The sequence below is a fragment of the Silene latifolia genome, unplaced genomic scaffold (assembly GCF_048544455.1).
Source record: "Silene latifolia isolate original U9 population unplaced genomic scaffold, ASM4854445v1 scaffold_214, whole genome shotgun sequence".
In the NCBI taxonomy this organism is placed as follows: domain Eukaryota; kingdom Viridiplantae; phylum Streptophyta; class Magnoliopsida; order Caryophyllales; family Caryophyllaceae; genus Silene; species Silene latifolia.
This window is the reverse complement of record NW_027413170.1, coordinates 317,449-343,385: the sequence shown is the minus strand read 5'-3', so window position 1 is coordinate 343,385 and position 25,937 is coordinate 317,449. Positions and strand designations below refer to the sequence as shown.

Genomic DNA, 25,937 nt, shown 5'->3' with positions numbered 1-25,937 from the left:
TATTTTTCCGCTTAAATATTGAAAGAAAATCGAAACTGAATGTTCATTTATAAATAGTGTAGAAAATGGAAAGGGATATAGTGGAGTTGAATGAAGAAGTATAATACTCCCTCCCAGTCTCTATTTTCTTCCCTTTGTTTGTGGACACGGGTATTAAGGCGAGAATAAAATAAGAGTAAAAAAGTTGGGTGGGGTTTGGTGATAGAAGAGAGTGATGAATAATTAGAAGTTAAATAAGGAATTATGGGGCCAAAATATTAGGAAAATAATAAAATATGGGTAAAAGAGTTGGGTGGGGTTTGGTGATAGGAGAGAGATGAATAAAATAAGAGTAAAAGTTTCCAAAATAAAAAAAGGAAGAAAACTTGAATAATCCGTTAAAAAAAATAGGAAGAAAATAGTGAATATGAGAGAGCATAATACAATACAATATGGGTGTATGAAAAAGAAAATTGAAAGAAAGAAATGGAGATGATCCAATCGGTCTAATCTTCACAATTTGCAATTTGGCATCACCAAATTGTGGGAAAACTAACATGCATTTTCTCATTCCAAAGCTCCTTCACTCTATTCTCCCCTTTGTATCTCAGAAAACCCCTTTCCTACCATTATAACTATGGCATTTGCAGGTGTTCCTCAATTTTCCCCTTTATTATAACCATTTCCTCAATTACCCATTTCCCCATTTCCTCATAATCTTATGTATTTTCACCTTAATTCATCATTTTTTATAGAAAAGATCATTCCTTTTTTCCTCCCTTTACTTCCTATGTAATTCTAATCATCAAAGATTTCACCTTTTCATCAAATTCTCCATTTTTTTTTGGGGTATTTTTATCGGGCATTTAGTTTGGCAACTGCTATGAATAAAGGGTTTTGCTTGTGAATAAAAAATCCAACATTTTTAGGGCAAAATTGTCAAATTAATATACAATTATTTGTTTTTAATCTTGTATATGCATCTGTCTGGGAAGGAATTAGGGTTTTGTTCAAATTGTGATGGATGCCACAGGTGTAGGAGATGAGGATGATCAGGGTTCAGGATGGTTTCAAGTCAAAAAAGTACTCTTTCTTTCTTTGTTTTGCTTTCAATTCTTAGTTTAAGGTTTTGTTCTTAGATAATCCTAAAGCTTTATACTCAACTTTGTTCCGATCATTTGTTTACCTTTTTTATTCTTTGTGACGGGTTTTTAATCAGAGGTAACAAATGATTGAGACGGAGGGATTACTTAGAATTGGTATGATTCTGAAATCAACCAATTTGAAGTTTTGGTAGTTATGTAAGTATGTATTGGAGGGTTAGTAAGGATGGTTTGATGAGAATATGAGATTATGTTTAAATTTCAGAATTTGGTTGGTTTCATTAGTCTTGGGCTTTCTTCCTAGGGTTTAAGTAACCCAACTTAGTGAAGTTTATTGGTTGAGCCTGAATGTTGTTAAATTTAATATTGTTAGAGAAGTAACTTTCCATTTGCTTGATGAACACGGTGCGGGGTTGGTTTTTAGACGGTAGGCTACTCTTTTGTGCTTATTTGCATTGGATATAGGTCTATCTTGATCTTGTGTATCGGTTTCTGTATAGTAGACATGTAGTGCACTAAATTAAGTAGTTGCCAAATATTAAGGCTTATGCTTTGAGGGATGGATTGAGGTTTCGAATATTGATTTTGGCTCACTTAGAGTAGACAAGGAGGGTATGATGGCTAATGAAGAGGAGGGAAGGAAAGGTGAGGGAGAATGTAGCTATGTCGTTTTACATCCACATCTTTTCTATGTTGGAGGATTCTAATTTAGCTTGGATAGAGGCAAATGAATCTCCTCATTTACTTTGCCTTTTCCCCTCAACCCAACTAACTATCTAAACAAGAGACTAAGTTTTCCCTGCTTGCACGTTGCTGTATTTTGTTGGCTTTACATGGTGTATTGCTAAGTCACTCTTTGTTGCGCTCTTTTCCTTGACTACCTATTTTGCTTCATATATAATTTACTTTTATATTTTGATAAATGATATCTTTCGTATTTACCTCTTGTTGTTCTGGCTTTGTATTCACCTCCAGAAGCACAGAAGTAGCTCAAAGTTCTCTATTCGAAATTGGGTTGGGGGATCTTCAAAACAGCAAGCAAGTGGAAAAGGTAGGAATGTAGATAATAAGAATCAATCCCATGTTTCCAAACCAGGGAAAGATGGTGTTCAGAGGAGCCTAGAAGGGCATCTTACTTCTATGGAGGATGGGAAAGATGAGTGTTGCCACGATAAGAGTGTTGTTGATGACGAAAACGGATTTGTGAAGCCGGCTCCTTTGAATGTCATAGCTACTACTGAAAATACCTCTGTGGTAACAGAAAGTTTATTTGTGAAGAAGTCTGATATCGTGCACAAAATCAAGTGGGGCGATCTAGAGGATGATGTGCTTGCCCCAGAGAACTGCAGCTCGGCTGTTTCCGAAATTAGATTTGGCGAAATTGGAGATGATGATTTGGCAAAGTGTGAGACCTCTAGGAATATGTCGGACTTGATTGCATGTAATTCAGCAAATGATCGCCCTTCTGTTAGCAAAGAAATTCTTGAGGTCTGCGATGCAGCTAGTGATGCTTGCCCTAATATGGTAAGGCCTGTCGAGGATTCTCTCGAGGAGAACTGTAAAGAAGTGAGTGAAGTAGCTTCAGTTAATGTTGGGATACCATCAAGTACTAGTAATGTAGTTAACGATATAAATAACCATTTGGACAGCAAGGATTTAGCCAATGAGGATGTTGACCCACTTAATAAAGATCTTTGCTCTTTTGAAATATCAGCTCACGAGTTTCCATGTTCATCTACTGTAACCGTTGCCGATGATGAAGCCGAAGTGATAATTACCGAAGATACAGAGGCTGCACCATCTGATCAGTGTCTTCCAGAAGTTTGTAGAACCTCCAACTGTGAAGTTGGAGACAATAAAAGTTTACTTAGTGTTACATCTAAAGATAGTTTATTGAGTGCACCATTGGTGAACACGGTTGGAGAACGAGAAGGAGAAAGTAAAGAAAGGTTTAGAGAGCGGCTTTGGTCTTTCCTGTTTGAGAATCTTAACAGGGCTGTTGATGAGCTGTACCTTCTGTGTGAATTAGAATGTGACTTTGAGCAGGTTAAAGAGGCAATTCTTGTTCTCCAAGAAGCGGAGTCTGATTTCCGAGAGCTAAATGTCAGGGTAGAGGATTTTGATAAAATGAAAAAAACCTCATTTCAATCAACGGGTGGTGCATGTATGAGTATGAAGGGCGACCATAGAAGACCTCATGCACTCTCTTGGGAGGTGAGTTTTTTTAACTCTATGACCAAACATGACCTCACTTCTTCATCTCCTTTAAAGGGTTAATAATGACCCACCACTCCCCGAGATTAATGCATTACCCTCATATGGGAGTAATAGTGCCCACACTTCATCCTCCCTTTACCACCCCTTTATCTTTCCTTCACAAGTTCACAATCATCATTTCCCCCTCATTTTCTCCTTTGTTTTAACCTTTGCTATCTGTTTTAACAATTCCCAGAATCCAAGAGAGCCCTTAACATGTTACTTTGTAGAAGTCTTCTCTTTGTGATTGTTATGTTCTTTGTTTCTTGGTACAGGTACGTAGAATGACTACTTCGCCCCATAGAGCAGAAATATTGTCCTCATCGCTAGAGGCTTTTAAGAAGGTTCAGGAAGAGAGGGCCAAAGAGCGCGCAGCTGGCGAAGGGAATGTGACATGTACTCAGATCCTTGCTTGTCCATCGGTAACTTTGGATTCACACAATAGGTCAATAATCTCTGAAACATCTGAACCCAGATCGAAGTTAAGAAGGAAGAGTGTTGCGGGGGACGCTGCTTCTGTGAATATAAGCCGGGAAAGAAGAGTTTCAGATTGCGGAAGATCTAGCAAAATGTCAGTACAAAGTGGTCGTCTTTCTTCATCAACTCTTGATCCGAATGCTTCCATAAATACAAGCCAGGATCGGAGAGGTACAGATTCCAGAAGGTCTAGCAAAACATCGGTACAAAATGGCCGTCTTTCTCCGCCAAGTTCTTCTGATCGAAACACAAATAAGCTTCCTCCTGGAATTAATTCTACTGCTCCGCTAGGTGGCAGAGTTAGGCAAGAACAACTAGGATCTTCAACTGAAATGGAGAAACACAATGGGGCCAGTGAGAAGGAGAGGGATAGGAGGAAATCACAATCCTGGAGACCATCAGATGCATGGAAGGAGAAACGAAATTGGGAGGAAATACTTGCATCTCCATGTCGTCTTTCTTCTCGCCTGTCATATTCTCCTTGCATGAGCAGGAAAAGTGCTGAACGTGCAAGAATTTTGCATGATAAACTCATGTCCCCTGAGAAGAAAAAAAAGACTGCCTTAGATTTGAAGAAAGAGGCCGCAGAGAAGCATGCACGTGCGACGAGAATCAGAAACGAGTTGGAGAGTGAAAGAATTCAGAAGCTTCAACGTACATCCGAGAAACTGAACCGTGTGAGTGAGCGACAAGCTGTTCGCAGTATGAAGTTGAAAGAGGGCATGTATGCTCGTCATCAGCAAAGTGAATCTAGACATGAAGCTTATTTAGCCAAGGTTGTAAAAAGAGCTGGTGATGAAACTAACAAAGTCAATGAGGTTCGCTTTATAACGTCTTTGAATGAGGAGAACAAGAAGTTTATTTTGCGCCAGAAACTTCACGATTCTGAGTTGAGAAGGGCTGAAAAGATACAAGTGTTGAAAACTAAACAGAAAGAAGACGTGGCTAGGGAAGAAGCTGTCATGGAACGAAGGAAGCTCATTGAAGCAGAGAAGTTGCAACGACTGGCGGAAATACAGAGGAGAAAAGAAGAGGCCCAACTGAGGAGAGAAGAAGAAAGAAAGGCGTCAAGTGCAGCTAGAGAAGCAAGGGCTATAGAGCAACAACGGAGAAAGGAAGAGAGGGCTAAAGCCCAACAAGAAGAAGCTGAACTACTAGCTCAAAGATTGGCGGAGAGACTACGAGAAAGTGAACAGCGCCGGAAGGTTTACCTCGAGCAAATAAGAGAGAGAGCTTCCATGGATTTTAGAGATCAATCATCTCCTTTCATGCGCCGTGTGGTTAATAAGGAGGGTCAAGGAAGAACCACGTCCCCTGGCAATGTTGATGATAGTCAAGAAAACCCTCTTATTGGTTCAGTGAATTCTAGTACTGGGATTCATCAGTCTCTGAAACGAAGGATAAAGAAAATCAGACAGAGGCTAATGGCTCTGAAGCATGAGCATCCTGATATTCCGGCTACTGAAAATAGTGGCATTGGATATAGAACTAGCATGGCGACTGCTAGAGCGAAAATTGGAAGATGGGTACAAGAGTTGCAGAGACTTCGGCAGGAAAGAAAGGAAGGAGCAGCAAGTATTGGTCTCATAGTTGCAGAAATGATCAAGGTATTATTGATGGAAATGATTTACTATTTGATTCAGTGATTTCAATATTACCTATCCCTTTTTACTTGTTGGTTTGAACTTTGATGGTTGAGTAGAATTAAACCAATGAGTGTATAGTTAACAGGAAGGTTTACTGTATTCATAGGAGAAGATTACAAAAATCATACCACTAAATTTGATGGGTGCCAAGTCAAGTGGTCCGGAGTTGTCGAAAATTAATTTATAGTTTTTGAGTTTTGTGACGTGTGCTTTCCACGAAATATCATTCCTTGCTCTGCATGGAGTATAATAGGAATTTAAAGAATAATCAAAATAAGCAAAAGATATACGAAGTACTTTTTAAAATAGATTAGGTGATAATATCTTTTACCTGTTGTCATCATATAGTGGTTTCTTCTTGAGGCAGGCAAGAGATGTAAAAGAACACTTAAAGTCTTAAACAATATGCAAGGCTCCATCCATCGCCAGTTAAGCTAAATGATTAGTTGTTTATCTGCTTTGAGATATAGCAGACTAAATCAAAATGATTCTTAAACCTTTCTGGGCTTCTATTTCTCATGTAGTAGATGGCTATCCCTTTTTTGGTTGAGGGAAGCAACCTATGTATTAGTGTAGGGAAATTCTTGTATGCTGGACACTCTTTTCACTACTTGGATGGGGAGCTTCTTTAGAGGCACTTGGGTGATGATGGCGACAATGTTGAAGGCGTTTAAGATGTCTCTAATCACTATGCAGGCCAAACAAATAGGAAAATTACAGAGTTGACTATTCATCTGTTAGTTTTCTAGTTTTTCTTGAATATAAATTGTAAATAGTTCTAAGCGTGTGTTTTTTTTTTTTTTTCAATTTCTCTCAGTTTTTGGAAGGAAAGGAGCTGGAACTGCTAGTTTCTCGAAGGGCTGGTCTACTTGATTTCATCTCATCTGCGTTGCCTGCTTCTCACATATCGAAACCTGAAGCTTCTCAAGTTACTATATATTTTCTCAGGCTCCTTAAAGTTGTGCTCTTTGTGCCTGCAAATAAAAGTTATTTTCTTTCCCAAAATCTCTTACCTCCTCTTATCCCAATGCTATCAGCCGCTCTAGAAAGTTACATCAAAATTGCAGCGTCCTTAAATGTTTCCGGTAGCTCCAATTCACAACCGACCAAAACTTCCTGCGAAAATTTTGATTCTATCTCTGAAGTACTTGACGGTTTCTTGTGCACCGTGACAATGATTATTGGCTTTCCTACCATGGATGATCGCCAACGTCAAATGCAAGATGGTCTATTAGAACTAGTTATCTCTTATCAAATTATCCATCGACTGCGAGATCTGTTTGCATTATATGACAGACCACAGGTGGAAGGGTCTCCATTTCCTTCATCAATATTACTGAGTATAAATTTCTTGGTGATTTTGACATCTAGGCCATGTGCCGTTTCTCCCATTAACTGGGAATGTTTTCCTGTGTCTAAAAGCGAAGATTCTAAGCTTTGTGGAGAGGCAATTAAAAGGGAGCAAGAAACTATTGCTATTGAGTCGAAATGTGATGAAAACGAGATAAGGGTACTTGAACCCAATGTGAATACATCTCTGAAAGAGGAAAAAAACGTACTTTATAATGGCGCAGGAAGTAGGAATGAGGATCATATTGAACTCAAACAACCACATGCATTCATTCTTTCCGCCATATCTGAAACTGGCTTAGTCAGTCTTCCGTCGTTGTTGACTGCTGTGCTATTGCAGGCTAATAATAAATCTTTTGAACAGGTAACTTTTTGTACCAAGAAGTATTTATTTCTATGTTTTTAAAGTAACATTTTTGGGTTATTGCTTTCTCTGTCTTAACCTGCTTGGTTTGTTCAGTCTGGCTGAGATGTTGCATTCCAGATTTATTTATTCTCAGCTCAGGTGATGTAAAACTTATGTGGACTATAATGCAACATGGTAGATGTTAAGAATAAGATAATTCTTTGTCAGAGACGTCGGCGTTGATTGAATTTGTCAATGGTTCTTCAATCAATAACATGTGGTCTAGACTTTTGGTTTATTCCTTGTACTTGCAGCAGTTCCTTATACTTGGTTAATGATCAGGACCAGTGGTCAAATACTTTGGCCATGCTAGGATATTTATATGGTTATTTGCATTCAAATAATTTTATACAATCCAAGTATTCAGAGCTGTCACAGGCTGAAGTCCATATGTTAGCTTTTCTAACATATCGGCAACTCCATTTTCATAAAGTGTGTTTATGAATGAATCTATTAGCCTGAAGGAGAAATCCCATGGTAGTGTCAATATCCGCACAGTACACCCTGTTAAGTGTTATGCTGTTTGCCCATCCTTCAATGTCGTTTCAAGGGCTTGTTTGTGAAAATAGGAAGAATCTGTGTCCTTCTCTTTTTCCCATTTCTCCTTCCACTACCGCAACTACCTGACTACCTCCCGTTTCCCTTTATTTTGGCCTTTATTACCCTAATAACAATTTCCCTCCTACAAAGCAAGCCCTTAAATGTTTTTAGCTGTAAGGACATGCTTGGATGGAGGGGCAACAGACAAAGAAATGGAGTGAAGGAGGTCATGGTGTACATGGTTGGGGTGGGATTTTGTAGTTACCCCATTAAGAGGGTAATAGTTATGTAGCTTTCCCCTAGGACAATGAATTAGCTCGAAATGAAATTGATATTTTCCCCCTGCCCTTCCACCTCGCTCCACCAATAACACCTCCTCTTCCTTCCAATTGTTATGACTTCTATTCCTTAACAATTAGCCCCTTAGTCCGTAAATACAATTAATCCTCGAGTGTTTATGCAACAATGAAACTTGTTTGAATAGCTATAAAACACTTTCGTCTTTGGAGGTAGGTTGGTTGCAGTTGGTTACATACCTATCTTTCATTTGTGACTGTGTTGTGTTTTAGTTGGCGAGAATGAAACCTCATAGTCAGTATCTGTATATTGCAGGGTTCATATGTTCTCCCGTCAAACTTTGAGGAAGTAGCAACTGGTGTATTGAAAGTCTTGAACAACTTGGCTTTGATGGACATCACTTTCATGCAACAAATTCTTGTAAGCGCATCAAAAACCCTTGATACATTCTATGCAAGCTGTAGGCGCCTGGAGCATATTACGATAACTGCCTTATTCACATCTCTGTTCTATGTAGTTTTATAATGCCATGATGCATATGGTGATATTTGGATCTGACTATTGATATATTTCAACATTACTCTAACGCCTTAAATGTTCCCGCCTATGGTGGGACAAGCTGAGGTCACTGGTACGAATGGACATAGTCGATAGTCTTACTGTGTGTTAACCCAACACAAGAAGTCGTTAAATTGTGTTGAAAGTTGCAGTGGTTGACTGCTTGACTGTTACTTTATAATATAAGAGAGGCAGACGCTTTAACTGAGCTATTTGCTTTATTCCATCATGTTCCATAAGAGGCGAAGAATAGTGAGACATTTGCTTTATTACATCTTATTAATGTACATATATTGAAATATTATGCAGGCAAGGCTAGACCTGAAAATGGAATTTTTCCATATCATGAGCTTCCTGCTGACTCATTGTACCAACAGTTGGAAAGTAGCAAGCGATCAGGTAAATTGTGTAATCCTTTTATTTTCATTCTCACCTTATTTACTTTTCTTTCTTTGGCTCCTTTCGAACTCTTTATTTTACACATCTAAAGTTATTGCATATATCTATGTCCCATCCCCCTATATCTTCATTTCTATTATGTTATGTGCCTTTCTGAATCATGAAACACAACAAATCCGAAAAAAGTTAACTATGGTTGTTTTTGAGATAATGTATCCAACCATTCTAATTTGTCTTCCTACTTCCTCTGAAAAAGTAAAACCTTTAAAATTTACCATTGGGATTTATGTAATTACTAAGGACCCTTGTTGCAAAATATAATTGAATTTTTCAGGTGGGTCTGCTTCTGCTTGAATCTTTGTTGCTTCTTGGGTACTTCTCCTTACTTCACCCTGGTAATCAAGCTGTCCTTCGATGGGGAAACAGTCCAACAATCCTTCACAAGGTCAGTGAATCATTTTAACATTCTTTAGTTTATAATTCCGGCATGAACTATTTTTGACAGTGAATCCTTCTACCTCAGGTTTGTGATTTACCATTCGCCTTCTTTAGCGACCCTGAGCTAATGCCGATTCTGGCTGGAACCCTCGTTGCTGCTTGTTTCGGGTGTGAACAGAACAAAGACGTAGTCCAGCAGGAACTTAGTCCAGATATGATTCTTTCCCTGGTCAAGTCTTCCCGGACAAGTTTGCCACCAGTTCAATCCACTTCCCCTTCCGACAACCTTTTGCCAGAAGATTCTGGTCAATTACCAGAAATTCCCCTGAAACCAATCCGTTCAACCACGAGAAATTCCCGTCTTTTGACGGGTAGGAGTGGTGCTGGCATTACCAAAAATAGCAAGTTGCGGAATCCTAAAGATGGGAAGGCTAATAAAATTTCGGAAGATGCCACGACAAAGCCGAAATTGGATGCCACATCAGAAGCTCATGTTACTCCACCCTTGTATGCTAGATTTCCTGAAAGCTTCATTGAGAGAGCAGAGAAATTCTTTTCAATGGACCCCACCTGTGGTGAATATGACGGACAAGTCTAATGTCCATCGTCAGCTTATCTAACCGTGAGTCTCGACAATTCACGTGTCGACCTGAGCCTCACGACGCAACGCAATAAAAAAAGACAGCAAATAAGAGACCACACAGGAAGATGATATATTTACACAGAAATACCCGGGCAGAAGCTTGTACACTAGAGTTTTCTGTTTGTATTTAGAAAGTTGCGGTCTGTAATGGTTTTTCTAACGTGTGCCCTTAGGATAAACATAAAACACCTGTATAACAAAAGATTCACAATAACATGTCATGAGAAATTAACGTATCCTAAGGGCGTACGTTTGAAAAACCATATTTATAAAGAGTAGAAGGCCGCTGTTCAAGACCAGAAACACATTTTTATGAAGCTCATTTTCTCTCTACAGTCCCGATATATGGACTATACTTCCTCCGTTTTATTGTTTTCTTCGCAGTTCATGTAAAACCGAGGGAGTATTCAAAAGCAAGATAATAACATTATGGGGGAAGAAAAGGTGCGGAACTTAAATCGCAACTCATTACCCGTTGATCTGAGTGCTCAAGGTCTTAGACCTTATGTGAAGTAAAGTGCACAACATTAAAATAAACTTGCCAAAGAAACGAAACATGTAAATTATGCAAAGAATTGGAAGAGAGCAGAGAAAAGATGCCTTTCTTTCTGTATCTCCATTACTCAAAACTTCCAACATTTGCAATCATCAAAACTTTGGTCGCCATGCAAAGTATATTTTCGTACATTTCTTGTATATATGTACATAATGCTATCTTCAACCTCTGGTTATTAAGGATACTGTTTTGTAATCGTAATAATATACAATATGTTTTCCTAAACCTTATTGTAAATATATTTAGTTTGTATTAACTTATTTCTTATATTTCTTCCGTTTTCTTTGACGGTCTTGGATTCGCGTAGAACTTCACATTTGTGACGGTTTATCAATTTACTAGTTTGGCTACCAAGGATATGGACCAGCAGATCAGGCAAAAGCGTAGGTAATCTTTTTATTATGCGTGTTTTTGAGATGTCGCGTTGGTATATAATTCAACAAAATTTATGTATTTTGAATAAAATTATGTGTATTAATTTGCGATTAAAATTTTGTTTACGTATATTTTCATAACTTTTAATCTTGTATTTTGAGTATTATTGAAGATGATTTATAACATATTTAATTAATTATCTCGATATATAAAGAAGACGAGGGTGTACGCAACTTTACTTCATTTGTAGGAGGAAACCTATCAAATTTTAGCTTTGTTATAACGGATGCAAGAAAGTAAAAAAAAAAAAAGTAAATAGAATACATAGATTCACTAATGATAAGTTAGCTACCGCCACCATGCATGCAGAGGAGAGGAAAAATTAATTGATCGTTTAATTGATCTCGAGGGAACTTAACAGATTCAAGGCATATTCTAACAAACGTTTCTGGTTAAACGTTGTTTACATTTTACCAAAAAAAAAATAATTAACTCGATATGTAAGTCAGAGTGAGTTTTTCAGATATAGCACAAGGAAGAAATGAAGAGTACACAAGACTTAGAAATGTAACAAAATCAGAATCCTTTAGAGGTATACTTTTGCAAGTAATAATTAATTGAATTTAATTATGATAAAGATTAGACTAATCATTTTCTAATTTAAATTAGTTTAATTAGATGAAAGGGACATAAAATTGAGAAGGGACTACTTAATCAATGGCAAGGAAAGTGAAGAATATGCTGCTAGCATTGCAGCAGCAGCCTATGCAATATACTCCCTAGAAGAAACTCGAGCCGAATTCGAGAGAAGGATGGTTGAGAGTTTTAGAGAAGATCCTTCATCAATCACTAACACTAACCAAGATCAAGAAAACCCTATTGACCTCCCAGTCCCACAGTTTGGAGGGCTATCGAGGCGATCGTCTATAATCGAGAGAAACGATGTTGGTAAGGCTCGAACCTTGGACTCGACATTTTTAAACATAGAACTTTTTATTTATTTTTTTATTTTTTTTATTTTAATATTTGTCATTATGACATATCTGAGTTATTAGCTTTGATTTTCAATATATCTCAAAATATACATGTAAATGTTACTCCCTCCTATTCACCCTAATGTTCCTCTTTCTCTAATATATGTGAGGAGTATTATAATGAAAGAGGAACATTAAGCTGAATAGAACTTAGAAGGGAGTACGAAATGTTTGTCATAAGGTTATATATTTGTTGATGGATCATAGTATTAGGTGGAGGCCCAATACCGAGGAGTTCTACAAGACCAATTGAAATATCAGGCCCACGAGAAAGGGTTAGTCCACCAACAACCATGGAAACTAATAAAGCAGATGCATGGGAGAAAGCTCGTTTAGCAAAGATTAATAAGTGGTTAGTCATTTTACCTAATTGTATAAATATTTAAGCTCATGTACTCAGTTCGAGTGTAAAATTGGACTAGCTAAACTAGTTAACTAGTTAGACCGCGTCATATGTGAATAACTTAATGTGAAACTACATAGAATTAACTAGACCTGTTAAAAGTTGGCATGACTCGAAAGACATGACCTGACCCAAACATCGAGCCTATATTTATAATTGATTTTTACGTAGTACTCCGTAATAAAGCTGTGGCATTGCTAATATATTCCATGCTTTCAAGCCTAGCAACTTAATTGATAAATTGACTATAATAAGTTCATAACCCATGCAATTAAGGTATGAGAAGATGAATACAAAAATCAAAGAATGGGAGAAAGAGAAGAAGAAGAGAGCTAGTCTTGATATGGAAAGAAGAAAGGTGATTCATTCTACTTCATGAAGTTCTCATCTGATTCTTTACGTTTTTTAAAAATATTCCTCACAAATGAATAAAAATATAAAGAACCAAATCAATATAGGGGGTATCTTTAAAACTTAAAATGTTTGATAGATAATCCTAAATTCCTAATGTATGTACGTATATTAAAACTGTAGGCGGAGATAGAGAGATTAAAGAGATTGAACTTGAGTCATTATCAAAACAAAATAGATAGGATTGAAGATATAGCAGGAGGAGCAAAGAAACAACTTCAGGAAAAGAAGAGAAAAGAAGAGAGGTTTGCAAAACAAAAGGCTAGGAAAATCAGAACAACCGGCAGAGTTCCTGTACAATGTTTTTGCTTTGAATATTAACCTATATACTGTATATTTCAAGTTAATTGAGTAATTTGTTTGATCGTTTGGCTGATAGAAAAATTGATACGGAATAACTGATAACTATGATCATTAACTTGCGTAGTATCTGAGAGCTTTTTTGTGTGAAAAGCGTATATAAGATCATCTTGTGCAATACTAAAATAAAATTTCTTATTAAGTATCGGACAATTCATACACAGTGATAATCGAGTATTCCAATAGGTGTATATGTCCTTGTAACCTTGTCTATACTCTTCCTAGTTCCTACAAAGAGTCAAAGATCCTACGCTATTGATCAAATAGCAACTACTATTTATAGAACATCCCTAAGCAATTAGCAATGTACATGTGTTTTAAAATGTAAAGGTAACAGAAAGAACAAATTACTGTATATGGTAATGAGGGTATTATTACAGTCAACATTACAAGTTGATGAGGTAGGTCCAAATAGGTAAGTTGCATAACAATGAGACATAAATAAATAATAAATAAATAAATTGAAAGGAAAGTCATACTATTGGCCAACTAAAGAATTGACACTTTGAAAGGACTATGTGTATGCTTTATTATTAGTAAAAAAATGTCACAATGTGCCATTATTATTGTGTGCCCTAGCATTTGACCTCATTGCCAAACAACACCTCTTATATATTTTGTCACTATAGAGTGTTCAAATTATTTTGATTTGATTGACAAAAAAAAAATTATTTTGATTTGAATGTAAGTGAGGTCATAATTATACTCCCTTCGATCCAGATCAAAGGTAACATTGACTTTTTCACACTTGTCGAGATACGTTTTGCAACGTAAATATCTTTAGTTGCACATTATTAAAAATTATAAAAATTTAATATTCGTATAGCATTCATGACAATGAATCAAACAAAATCTCACATAAATATATTTTGTCTTATAGATTAAGAATAATATCGAAGATTCCCTACGACCATGAATAGTGCCAAAAAGTCAATGTTACATTTGGTCTGAATCGGAGGAAGTATTAAATTAATATTTTTATTTTTTATAAATTTTATCTATTTTGAGACAATCTATTTTCAAAAAAAAAAAAAACATATCATCCAAAACAAACCTTGTTTGGCGAAATAGATGATCAGGTATCTCTCCTCATAAATTTAGGGGATTGATATTTCCACGGGGTTTTCCTTTATTGCCACGACAATTAGTTAAGCAAATGAAAGAATCTGCACTGTTTATGCTGTAATAGATCTCGTGGCATTAACAAATGGGTTCGTGGCGTTATGCCCTCCCTAAATTTATTCATAATTTCCCTTATGTGTGTCGAACTTGATTATCTTTGTAAAAAAAAAATGCAGCCAAAAAGTTGATTGCTCAATACCTGTTCTAAAAAACTGACTGATACCCTTCCCGGAAATAACTCGTTACCTGAACTAAAAAAGATCCAACTTGATAATAATCCGTATATTTAGGGTCCAGATCCGCCCGACCCGTGACATAAATCGTAATAAGTAAATTAATTGAAAACTTGTATTTTAAACAAATAAAATTAATATTATTATGATAAAATAATCTAAAGTTTCAAAATTTTGAAATAAAGTATGCTCGTATTTTTTTTAAGTATAGTTTTTGGGGAAAGTTAAGTATATATATCATCAAGGATCAAAAAAGTGTAGAGTACATCAGGCCTTTACAAAGTATACAACCAAAGAATCACAAAAAAAGAAATTCTATAAGGACTGAAACCAACTTTGATCTCTTGCACCCATAGTACTGCAATTTAGCTTCAAAAATCTCGCTTTAACATCCTGTAAAATTTGATGGACTATCTGCTCAGGTCTCCTAACAAAATGATCCAGCCGTGCCTCATTCCGTACTCTCCAAATCCAATAAAACAGTGCCACATGACAGGCACCAACATACCTCGTTCTTTCGCATCTTGGATATACGTCTGCCTACAGAAAACCAACTGATCAAATCCTGCACCCTGAAGACAGTGCGTAGGCTGATTTGCAACAGACTAGTACAGGTATTAGCATAAACACAGTCGTACACCAAATAGTCATGACTCTCATCAGCCAAAAGACAGATTGGGCAAATCTTCTCCACTGCTAAACCCATTCTAGCCAGCCTATCTCTTGTGGGTAATCTCTGATGCATATATTCCCAGAAGATGAATGAACATTTTGGGATGTTTAAGGAGTTCCAGCAGAGAAACCGCCAAGGGACCTTAGGTTTTATCACCCGCAACCACTCATAGCCTGCTGCCACAGTGTAAGAAGCATGAGCATTCAACCAAAGATTAGTGGTGTAGGCTTGCTTATAAGTATGCATTATATAAGTGATCTTCTTCCATGGCCAACTGCAATCAGAGGGGGCCATGTAATCAAACCAGTTAGTTCCTTTCATATAAACATGGTTCACCCATCTAACCCAAAGGTGATCTTTCTTATTAGCTAGCCACCACACATACTTCCATAGCAAAGCTTTGTTCCACATTTTGATGTCTTTGATACCCAAACCACCCTCCTCTTTTGGATAACAACATGTATCCCAACCAATATTAGGAAACTTGCTATAATCAGACTTGCCACTCCACAAGAAATTCCTGCATATTGCATTGATTTTAAGTATAGTTTTAGCACAAGATTAATTACAAAAATAATTACCATATAAATCTAGTTAGTGCTTGTTACAATGTGTAACATTCATATAACTTGCAATATTGAATTTTAAACAAATAATGTTTATTCTTACTAAGACATTAAAATCATATATTAAACTAGATAATTATAAATATTAAGAATATTTATATCTTAATGATTAAAATTAAAGAAAATAATTATTTGTAAAAAGACGTTAATCTGACCCGTTTTTGACCCTAACCCGACCTAAAACCCATATAAACCCGGCCCACGTAAACCCTATTTTACAAACTCGAAATAGACTTGATTTGTATTTTATCCAAATTCGAAATAATAACGGAATTCGTAACCTGTGTGACCGACCCGTTTAATAGATCTACTCATTCCTAAATTCACAAATTCTTGTTTACAACGGTTGTAAATAAGATTTACTGTCCTAAATTTATAACCCCTTCTTAAATTGTTTGAACCATTTTCATCCAGTAGCTTAAAAATCTCACGCATTTTAAAAGAAAGGAGTACGATTTTTATACCCCCTTTCGTCAATTTATTGATCTTTTAGTAAATTTCTCTCATGAAGAATAAAAAAGGTAAATAAATAATGGAATGATAAATACAGCCCTAATGAGTTGTATTTAAGGAACTAACTAAATAAATAAATACTTAATACATGGATTAATTACATTGATTCATGTATAATTTATTCTCTAATTTCTAAATTAATACCAAATTTACAAGGGTATTAAGTGTGTGTTTGGCTTGACTTTTTAAAATGTTTTTAAACTTAAAAACATTTTTTTGGCCAAACACATTATTATTTATTTAAAAGCTAGAAGAAATCTCAAAAAAAAAAAAAAAAACCATCTTTTTGCCGATAAAAATAGAAGCAACAATTTGTTATTTCTGCTTTTGAAAAACACTTTTAAAAAATTAAGTTTGAAAAAAAAAACTCATTTTCTACAAGTTAGACCAAACATGCTCTAATTGGCGGCAGTCCGTCTCATTGAAGACGCCCACTATCCGTCACAAGTTGAAGACGGATAGTGGCCCTCTCACAAAATGCAAGTGGGAGGGCAAGTGGGGTATCCATCTTCCCCCCACTTGCACTATCCATTTGTATTTTGTGAGAAAGACACTATCCGTCTTCAGCTTGTGACGGATAGTGTCCGTCTTCAATGAGAATTTGTGAATTGGCGGAGCCAGGATTTGAACCCAGCGGGGGCGAACGAGTAATGGTATAAGGGAAACTCGATTTTTTTTTTGAAAATTCTAACTAAAACTTCTGTGATTTCCATCCGCCAGCGGGGACGAGCGTCCCTACTAACCTCCCCTAGCTCTACCACTGGCTCTAAATGTCATTTTCCATAAACAATTAAGAGGAAAAACGAGTAATATTTAATTTTGAGAAACAAGTACGGGGTGATTGATGGCATAATTGTGAGTTGGTAGGCATGACCGGCATATTGATGATCGAAAAGAAATCTAGTAGTACGAGTACATGATTAGTCAACACGTAATGAGAAATTAATTGTTGCTATATACGCCGAATAAAATTAATGTAGCTGCTTGTTAATGTTTTCATAATCACACAATTGACAATTTTATATTCAATTAATTAAAACCCTACTAATAAATAATACGGAGTAATAAACTTATTATGTACCTAGTTTTGGTGACAAGCTTAAGAAAGGAGACGATCCATCCCGACCAAAATTATACGAGTATGGAGTAGTAGTATATTATAAATAATTCAACCAATTTTATTCAATCCAAATAATCTAATTTTCAGCTTTTGTAGCCTAGTAAAAAACAAAGCATCTTGCTTGTGATGGGCTAATCCCGTCACAAGCTTGTGACCTCTCACAAAAAGGGAGAGGGGACAAGGTGGGGCACCCTCATGTGCTTCCCACCCACCTCTCAATGGGCATTTTGTGAGAGGAAACGGTATTCGTCACAAGCTTATGACGGATATCGTCCGTCTTCAATGAGATTTTATGAGTCAAAAGTCATACGAATTAGATTATTTATATACATTTATCAACATAGTTTAAGGGAGTGAGATATGGACAAGTCTTCTCCCTTCACAATAAGACTATTTTGTTGTGTCGAGGTTCAGCCACGTGTTTCTGAAATTTAGATAACATTTGTTTCGAGTAAAATACACTAAATTTAATTAAATGGCCGCCAATATGAGATTGAGGTGCTTGACTTGAGCGTGCGGAGGTGAGGTCCTTGGTGCGTTCTTAGCTTGCCTCGGCTAATTTCACTTAAAACGCACAACAAACCTGGCCTCAGGTTCCGAGAAAAGCCCCTTCGTTAGTCGTTACTTAAGTCAGATTATGCTTCTCTTTTTACAGACCGAATTTCTCATGAGAGTGAGATGGTGGATGTTGTCTTATTATGAAATTATAGGTCTGATCTACCCAATCAGGTTTTAATATGAGTTATCAAACTCCATAGCCATGACGATTGTATGAGCTCATTCGAGTCAATCACTTGCACTCAAGTTAGTTTCCAATCGAACGACCTCCGTTCGAATTAGTTGAAAATTCCGAATCAAAATGTTATAGTCACATACCCGAGTTATAAGATCGGATTATTCGTATTGAATTAGTAGGGCCACAAGGGAAATGGGAAAGAAAATCAAGTATCCTAAATCCTAATGCATGGAGTAAATGATTGGAGGGACGCATGTGATCTAGAAAAGGGCCACAATTGGATCTACAATGTCCTTGAAGAGAAACATTTCACGTGTAATTCATCGACAGGTGGCTCCATAAGATGTTAGATATATATATTCTGCGACCATTTCAGGACCAACGACTTCCCTTCAAATTGCTCACCATGTAAATTACTTTCATATATGACCGCTTTATAATACAGAGAATGATAGATGAGAGAAAGACAGAAAGCTTAAAAATTAACAAAATTGTACCATGTCAATCAAGGCGGGTTGTTATTTACCTCATTTTATTCTTAAGAAATTAATTGTTTAATCATTTTAATTGATATTGTGTTAAAAAAAAAAAAAAATAGGTTTTACCAACCCCAATGTTCAAGAACATGTGCCAAGTCATATTTTACCAACCCCAATGTTCAAGAACTTTGTAAACAATGGAAAAACTTTTTACAATAATCTAAGAACTAGGTTTTTATATTGACAAATTTAATGATACTCACAATGGAAAAACTTCCTTATTAAAGTTTTTGTTGACAAACCCAAGACGAAGAACTACTATTACATGCTCTAATAAGACAGGACTGTACTCGTAGTATATATCTTAATATGAGTATTTGATGTTATTCAGGAACTATTTACCGAAAATGTCTAGTTTTTACTAGCCCTGACAAACAAGTCGGATTGGGTCGTTTTTATATTCCTGTCATCTTTAATGGGTAATCACTACCTCAACTTAAAGCCCTGAACTCAACCCAATTACATAAACAATCACATAAATAAGCCATTTTTCCAAATCCTACCCGTCTTATTTAATTTTTCAACAACCTAGCCTAACCTTGTTAACCCATCTGTTCTTTAAACAGTTCATTTTCAAACCGGGCAACTTCTTTAACCCTTTTAATTCCTTAACCCAAATAAACATCACTAATCTATTAACCCCAAATGATGATTAATACTCCTTCCATTTTTTAATATATGACGTTTTAGATTTACGAGGTTAGCCTTTGACTTTAATATTTAGAGAAATATATTTGTTCAAAAATTATAAAAATATTACCACTAAATTCCTTACGAAAAGCTCTTTTATATGAGTATACATATCATATTATTTAGTCTTATATTTTTAAAGATATTAAAGAGAGAAGTGAGTGTCTCAAAATGTGAAAAAGTCATATATAAAAAAAACAGAGAGTAATTCTTACTTTTGAGCAGATTGGTTAGATTATCAAGTTAACCAAACGAACTTACGACTAATTCTAAATACCTCCACACTAGCCTGACACATACAGAGTATAAGTTTTGTGACGTGTTCGTGTCAGCTCAATTACATAAATAGATCACAATTAGAGATGTTTACCCGCCCAAAACTGGAACGGACCGAACAGAAACATTACCGTCGATACATTTCCTTTTATGAATAAAAAGTCAAGGTGACGTTAACTTAACTGTAACTGTAAACTCAAATTCCAAGTTAATAATTGAAGACCGTACGTCTTAAAGTGATTGAAATGATTAACTTGTTTACTCCTGTCGTTAGGTTGTGGCCGTGTGTTAAGTATAATATAATAATACTTAAAAAGATTAATGAACTTAAAGACAAAGCTTGTAGTATTAATTAGTGTTTCATCCATCTTATCAAACTTAATGATTATCTAATCATTTGCAATCACTCAAATCTAATCATATCTTAATACACTTATACATAGTACCCCATGCAATATCTAATTCTAATTTGGCATAAATGTCCACAAGTATAATAAAATACCAGTTTGAAAGCTTGCACTCCCTCCATACCAAACCAATGGTAACACTTACTTAATACGGCCGTACCATATCAATGGTAACATTCCTTATTTAGCCCACAACATTACCAAATTATCTTTATACCTATTTGATATTTACACAAAATGTCATTACATACCCCACCTACCAACCCACAATTACATACCCCACCTATTTTTTTCCCTCTTTACCCTTGCTTTTACCTTCTTTTCTTAAAAACCCCATTTTTTATCATGTTACCATTGGTATGGTATGGAGGGAGTATATTGCAACACAGTAATTAATTTAATTATAATTTTATAATGAAAAAGGTTATATATAAGCTTTAGGCTCTGCTTGACATGACACTTTAGGTAACTTATTTGACCAAATTAGTTTATTTGACTAAAATTTAGCTACTTGATTTTCTTGTAAGTGTTTGGCAAATAGTTTATTTGGTCAAATAAGTTACCTAAAATGAAATGCTACCAAGAGTAGCATTTGAGATTTCAGGTATGTGAAATAAATTATCTTAGCTTCCATTTATTATCCATTGAATCTATAATATTAAACAATGATCATATATTTTTACGTCATTTTACCAAGAATCAACTACCTTTTCAGCTAGTTTGCCAAACATTTTTTTTTTATAATCAGTTATCTTATCAGCTCCTACTTTTGAGTTACCTTATCAGGTAGTTTTTCAGATTTCAGGTAGCTTTTCAGGTTTCAGTTAACTTTTAGTTAGTTTTGCCAAACAGAGCTTATTGTTTACATCCTATATTTAATCATTTGTTTACATATGATTAAAATATTTCTTTTAAAAGAAATAAAAGATAAATAATACATGGGATGAATTTAGTAGAAAAACTTTGTTATACGTAACTAGGGATGACAATGGACCAGATCTAGGTAGGGTCCAATAGGATCCAGATCCATATCCGCCACACCAATATTGGATCCATATCCGACCCATATCCAACGGATCCAAAATTTTCAGATCCATATCCAGATCCATTTTCAAATAAGTGGATCCATATCCAACCCATATCCACGGGGTCCGAAAAATTAGGATCTATATCCTACCCTTCAGGGTCCGGATCCGCGGATCTGGATAGGGTCCAGGATCCGTTGCCATCTCTAACTTACAACTTGTGTACTGTGTTTGTGTAGTGTTAGTAGGGATGACAATGGACCGGATCTGGGTAGGGTCCGATAGGATCCAGATCCATATCCGCCACACCAACGTTGGATCCATATCCGACGGATCCAAATTTTCCAGATCTATATCCAGATCCATTTTCAAAGAAGTGGATCCATATCCAACTCATATCCACGGGATCCGGAAAATTAGGATCCATATCCTACCCATTAGGGTCCGGATCTGCGGATCTGGATAGGGTCCAGGATCCGTTGCCATCTCTATACGTAACATTAAATTAGTTTAGGTCCTGTTCTTTTGGACTGAAACTTATCCGATCTGAATCGAATCAACTTATAGGATCTCGAATCGAATCGAATCGAACTTATAAGATCTCGAATCAACTTATTGGATCTCGAATCGAATCAACTTATAGGATCTGAACTTAACTTAAATTATGTGAGGTAAAGGATCTGAATTGAACTTAAAGGAACTAAGCTGAACTGAACTGAACTTATAGGATCTGAACTGAACTTAAATTAAGTGAGGTAAAGGATCTGAACTGAACTTAAAGGATCTTAACTGAACTGAACTGAACTTATAAGATCTAAACTGAACTTAAATTAAGTGAGGTAAAGGATCTGAACTGAACTTAAAGGATCTGAACTGAGCTGAACTTATAGGATCTGAATTGAACTTATAAGATCTGAACTCAACTGAACTTATAAGAATCTGAATTGAACTGAACTTATATGATCTGAACTGAACTTATAGGATCTGAATTGAACTTATATTAAGTGGCTTTAAGTCCAAAAGAACAGGGTCTTAGTGATAGTTTGAAATTATATCATCATATAAATTACATTTATGAAATAATATTTTATGGGTACGAATATTTCTCACTTTTCAAAGAAAAAAATTAATTAACTATATCATTATAATAAATAAGATATTCCACTAATAATATTGACCATTTTATCGCTCTTTCTTTCACCTACTAAAATTTGAAAAATTAACATTTAACGCAACCACCTAATTAACTTAATCAGTCATTAACTTAAGAGACTCAAAAGATTTTGGGTTGATACTTAAGTTTCAAAGATGACTCATATTTATAACGGAAAATGCACGCGGTGCCCTTAAACTTTGATGTTTTGCCCGAAATATCCAATTTTTTTATCCGGAAAACTTTGAGAGGCTATAACTCGTGTTTACGAGCTCATAAAGTGACGATTTTTTTTTCAAATTGATTATCTTTTCGAGAACTACGACTTGAAAAAAAAAATTGTCGCGTTTGGAATTCGTGATAAAGAGAGATGGTCACTCAAAGTTTGTTCGGTAAATAAAACTTTGACGTACAAAAACTCCTAGCTACGGGATCCAAATACGACAATTTTTTTTTCAAATCGTAGTTCTCGAAAAGATAATCGATTTGAAAAAAACAATTATCACTTTCTGAATTCGTAGACACGGGTTATAGCCTCTTTAAGTTTTCCGGAACAAAAAATTGGGTATTTCGGGCAAAAATCGAAAGTTCAAGGGCACCGCGTGCATTTTCCCTATTTATAATCATAGGATCACCCCACCTTATGATAATCTTCCGATGTGGGACAATTCTACTATTTATACGTAGTATATTCACCACACTTACATTACTTTTCAATGTGGAACACATAACATACTAATAAATACATCATCTTAATATTTGTACGTTTTTTTTCTATTTTTTTATCATAATTAAAATATGTGCAAATAATATGAAATCTATACTATACTACGAAGTACACCATCATTTTTTCTAACTTTCACATCATAAACACTAATTATATCATATTATCAACAATATAGTACGGAGTAGTAAATAATACAAAATTTATACTCAAATGAAACATTTTTCGCTGCGAATCCAAATAAGTAAGTTTCGAAATGTTTTGCATTATATTTTTTTGTTAGATTGATAATCAATTCTTTTATGTAAAAAATAGTTGTGATATTAAAAATATTACATAGTATCCGTACTCAGATCTGTATCTTTTTCATAATCTTGCAAGATCTTATAATATACTTTTCAAAAATTAAAAAAGATGAAGAGAACGCTTTAATATTGCTCGAAAAAGTCTTCTTTATATATATATATATATATATATATATATATATATATATATATATATATATATATATATATATATATATATATATATATAGAGAGAGAGAGAGAGAGAGAGAGAGAGAGAGAGAGAGAGAGAGAGAGAGAGAGAGAGAGAGAGAGAGAGAGAGAGAGAGAGAGAGAGGTTCTCATGAGTCCTTCATATCATATAAGTCCCTAAGTCCTTATAAGGGCTCTTGGATGAAGGGAATGGAAGGATGATATTACATCTCAGCGAAGGGCCATAAATCTCCCTCCCTAATCTCCCTCCCTAATCCTCCATAACTCTTCCTAAACCTGTATAACTCCTCCCTCCATTCTAATCTCCTTACTCACTTCCTCATTATTCATTCCCCCTCACTTCTCTCATCTCCTAATTCTCTCTCATTCTCTAAAAAAACCAAACAAAAAAAGCCAATCATCTTAATCACAACAAAAAAACTCAAAAAATAATCATTGCTCTCCCTCACAACCACCGGCCACCAACGACCCTGCCACACCATATCCCTCCCTGCCGCGCCATCCTGACACCAAACACCACCACACGCATCTCGCCACCACCACCCCCTGCACCCGACGCACCCATGTGGCTCACCACCACAAGCAGCCATGCACGACACACCAAACACCACACACGTATCTCGCCACCACCACCCCCTGCACCTAACACAACCACGCGGCTCACCATCACATGCAGCCACGACATCAGCCGCCACCACCATCTTCTCTCTCAGATCTCGCCATTTCCTCCATTGCCTCCTTTATTCTCTCTCAGATCTACCACGACACTCCACCTGACGCGACACCACGCCGCCTCCTCCCCTACGACGTCAACACCACAACAACCTCTGCCCTTTCGTCCCCAACACCAAGACACGACAACCTCCCTCCTCCTCTCCCCTCTGCCGCGGCAGCCTCCTCTTCTTCTTATTATTTTTTTTTGTTGTTTGTTATCGTGTGGTGGTGTTCATGGGTCGATTGTTGGCAGTCGAGTGTTGTGGGTTTCAGATCTTCCTTTTCAGTTATTGTTTTCTTTTTTTTTTTATTTTATGTTTGGGTTTGTGTCTTGTAGTCGTGTTCTGTGTTTGTGCATTTCAATTTTTTTTTTAAATTGGTGTTGTTCTCTGTGTTTTTTTTTTGTGATTGTTTATTTGTTTATTTTTTTGTTATTTGGTTTTTTTCCTTAGATTTACGAGTTTTTTGTTAGATTAACGGTTTTTTTTCCTTATTGGTTTTAGATTTGTTGATTTTAATTTTTCATATTTATTTGATTTTTATAAAAGTTACACTATTTATGACTAAAGTTATACACTTAAAACATTAAAGTTATACTATTTACGACTAAAGTTATACCCTTAAAACATTAAAGTTATATCCTTCAAATATTAAAGTTACACTATTTACGACTAAAGTTATACCCTTCAAACATTAAAGTTATACAAAAATGGACTAAAGTGATACAAAAATTGACTAAATTTATACAAACAGTACTTATATAAATTCAAATTTATAGTGTTGGTTTTTATTTATTATTTTTTGTTTTTATACTTATATTTTTTTTCATTTGTCAACAAAGAGAATTGAGAAAACAAAAGTTATACTTTCATTGAAATTACACACATTTTTACTTGAATTATACATTCGTTAAGTAGAAGTTATTCATATCGTTACTAGAGTTATACATTCATTGAGTAGAAGTTCAACACATTCATAATGTAGATATTTGTATAATTTTAGTCCATTTTTTTATAACTTTAGTCCATTTTTGTATAACTTTAGTCCTTATTTGTATAACTTTAGTCCATATTTGTATAACTTTAGGCAATTTTTATATAACTTTAGTCCATTTTTGTATAACTTTAGTCCATAACAGTATAACTTTTGCCCATAATCGTAACTTTAGTCATTTTATATCATTTTTATATAAAAATGTGAAATATAAGATTAAAATCAACAAATTATAAGAATTTTTATATAGCTAAGATTAAAACAACAAATTTTATGAAAAATATTTTAGTAGATCTTAGATGCAAAAAAAGTATCTCAAAAAAAAAAAACGAGATTTAAAACCCGAATTCTTAAAAAAAGAACGTATAACAAGAAGAGATTTGAAAAGAATAAATAACAACAAAAATTAACAAATAAAATAAACCGATCCCAAACAACAAATTTAACACAAAATCTGGAAAAAAAAAGAGTGACGGAAATAATGAGACGCAAAATCTGGAAAAAAAAAACGAATTTATAAAAGTTACCGGCGGCAGCGGTGGTGGCGGCGGTGGGTGTGGGTGACGGTGGGGTGTCGGGTGGGGTAGTGGTGGGTGGTGGTGCATGAAAAAGAAATGAATGAATGATTTATTTGGGTTTTGATTTTTTTGGGTTTTTAGAGAGGA

At 35.4% G+C, this 25,937-nt stretch overlaps 2 protein-coding genes across 3 annotated transcripts; both read left to right on the top strand.

Annotated features, from left to right (window-relative positions):
• The first annotated feature begins 508 nt into the window (after nt 1-508).
• LOC141638681 (uncharacterized) lies at nt 509-10,425 on the top strand. Its single transcript, XM_074448029.1, has 8 exons — nt 509-1,062; nt 2,058-3,296; nt 3,614-5,422; nt 6,279-7,175; nt 8,370-8,474; nt 8,922-9,011; nt 9,346-9,456; nt 9,535-10,425. Exons 1-8 carry the CDS (start codon nt 1,000-1,002, stop codon nt 10,045-10,047), a joined length of 4,827 nt encoding a protein of 1,608 aa, XP_074304130.1. The 5' UTR covers nt 509-999; the 3' UTR covers nt 10,048-10,425.
• Nucleotides 10,426-10,820: 395 nt separating this feature from the next.
• LOC141638682 (uncharacterized) lies at nt 10,821-13,255 on the top strand. 2 transcript variants are annotated; one of them, XM_074448031.1, is made up of 6 exons: nt 10,821-11,035; nt 11,533-11,615; nt 11,702-11,971; nt 12,271-12,409; nt 12,737-12,818; nt 12,995-13,255. In XM_074448031.1, the coding sequence occupies exons 1-6, from the start codon at nt 11,007-11,009 to the stop codon at nt 13,190-13,192; spliced, it is 801 nt and encodes a 266-aa protein (XP_074304132.1). In that variant the 5' UTR covers nt 10,821-11,006; the 3' UTR covers nt 13,193-13,255. The 2 variants fall into 2 exon arrangements, with proteins under 2 accessions (XP_074304132.1, XP_074304131.1); XM_074448030.1 differs by having other exon boundaries at nt 10,826-11,035; nt 12,265-12,409.
• The last annotated feature ends 12,682 nt before the right edge of the window (nt 13,256-25,937 follow it).

Excerpts from the sequence above, each read along its gene's own strand:
- LOC141638681 (XM_074448029.1), top strand. The coding sequence starts at position 1,000 with ATGGATGCCACAGGTGTAGGAGATGAGGATGATCAGGGTTCAGGATGG. Across the intron at positions 8,475-8,921 it reads CTTTCATGCAACAAATTCTT|GCAAGGCTAGACCTGAAAAT; the intron begins GTAAGCGCATCA and ends AATATTATGCAG. Across the intron at positions 9,457-9,534 it reads GTCCAACAATCCTTCACAAG|GTTTGTGATTTACCATTCGC; the intron begins GTCAGTGAATCA and ends CTTCTACCTCAG.
- LOC141638682 (XM_074448030.1), top strand. The coding sequence starts at position 11,007 with ATGGACCAGCAGATCAGGCAAAAGCGTAG. Across the intron at positions 11,616-11,701 it reads AAAATCAGAATCCTTTAGAG|ATGAAAGGGACATAAAATTG; the intron begins GTATACTTTTGC and ends TAGTTTAATTAG. Across the intron at positions 12,819-12,994 it reads TTGATATGGAAAGAAGAAAG|GCGGAGATAGAGAGATTAAA; the intron begins GTGATTCATTCT and ends TTAAAACTGTAG.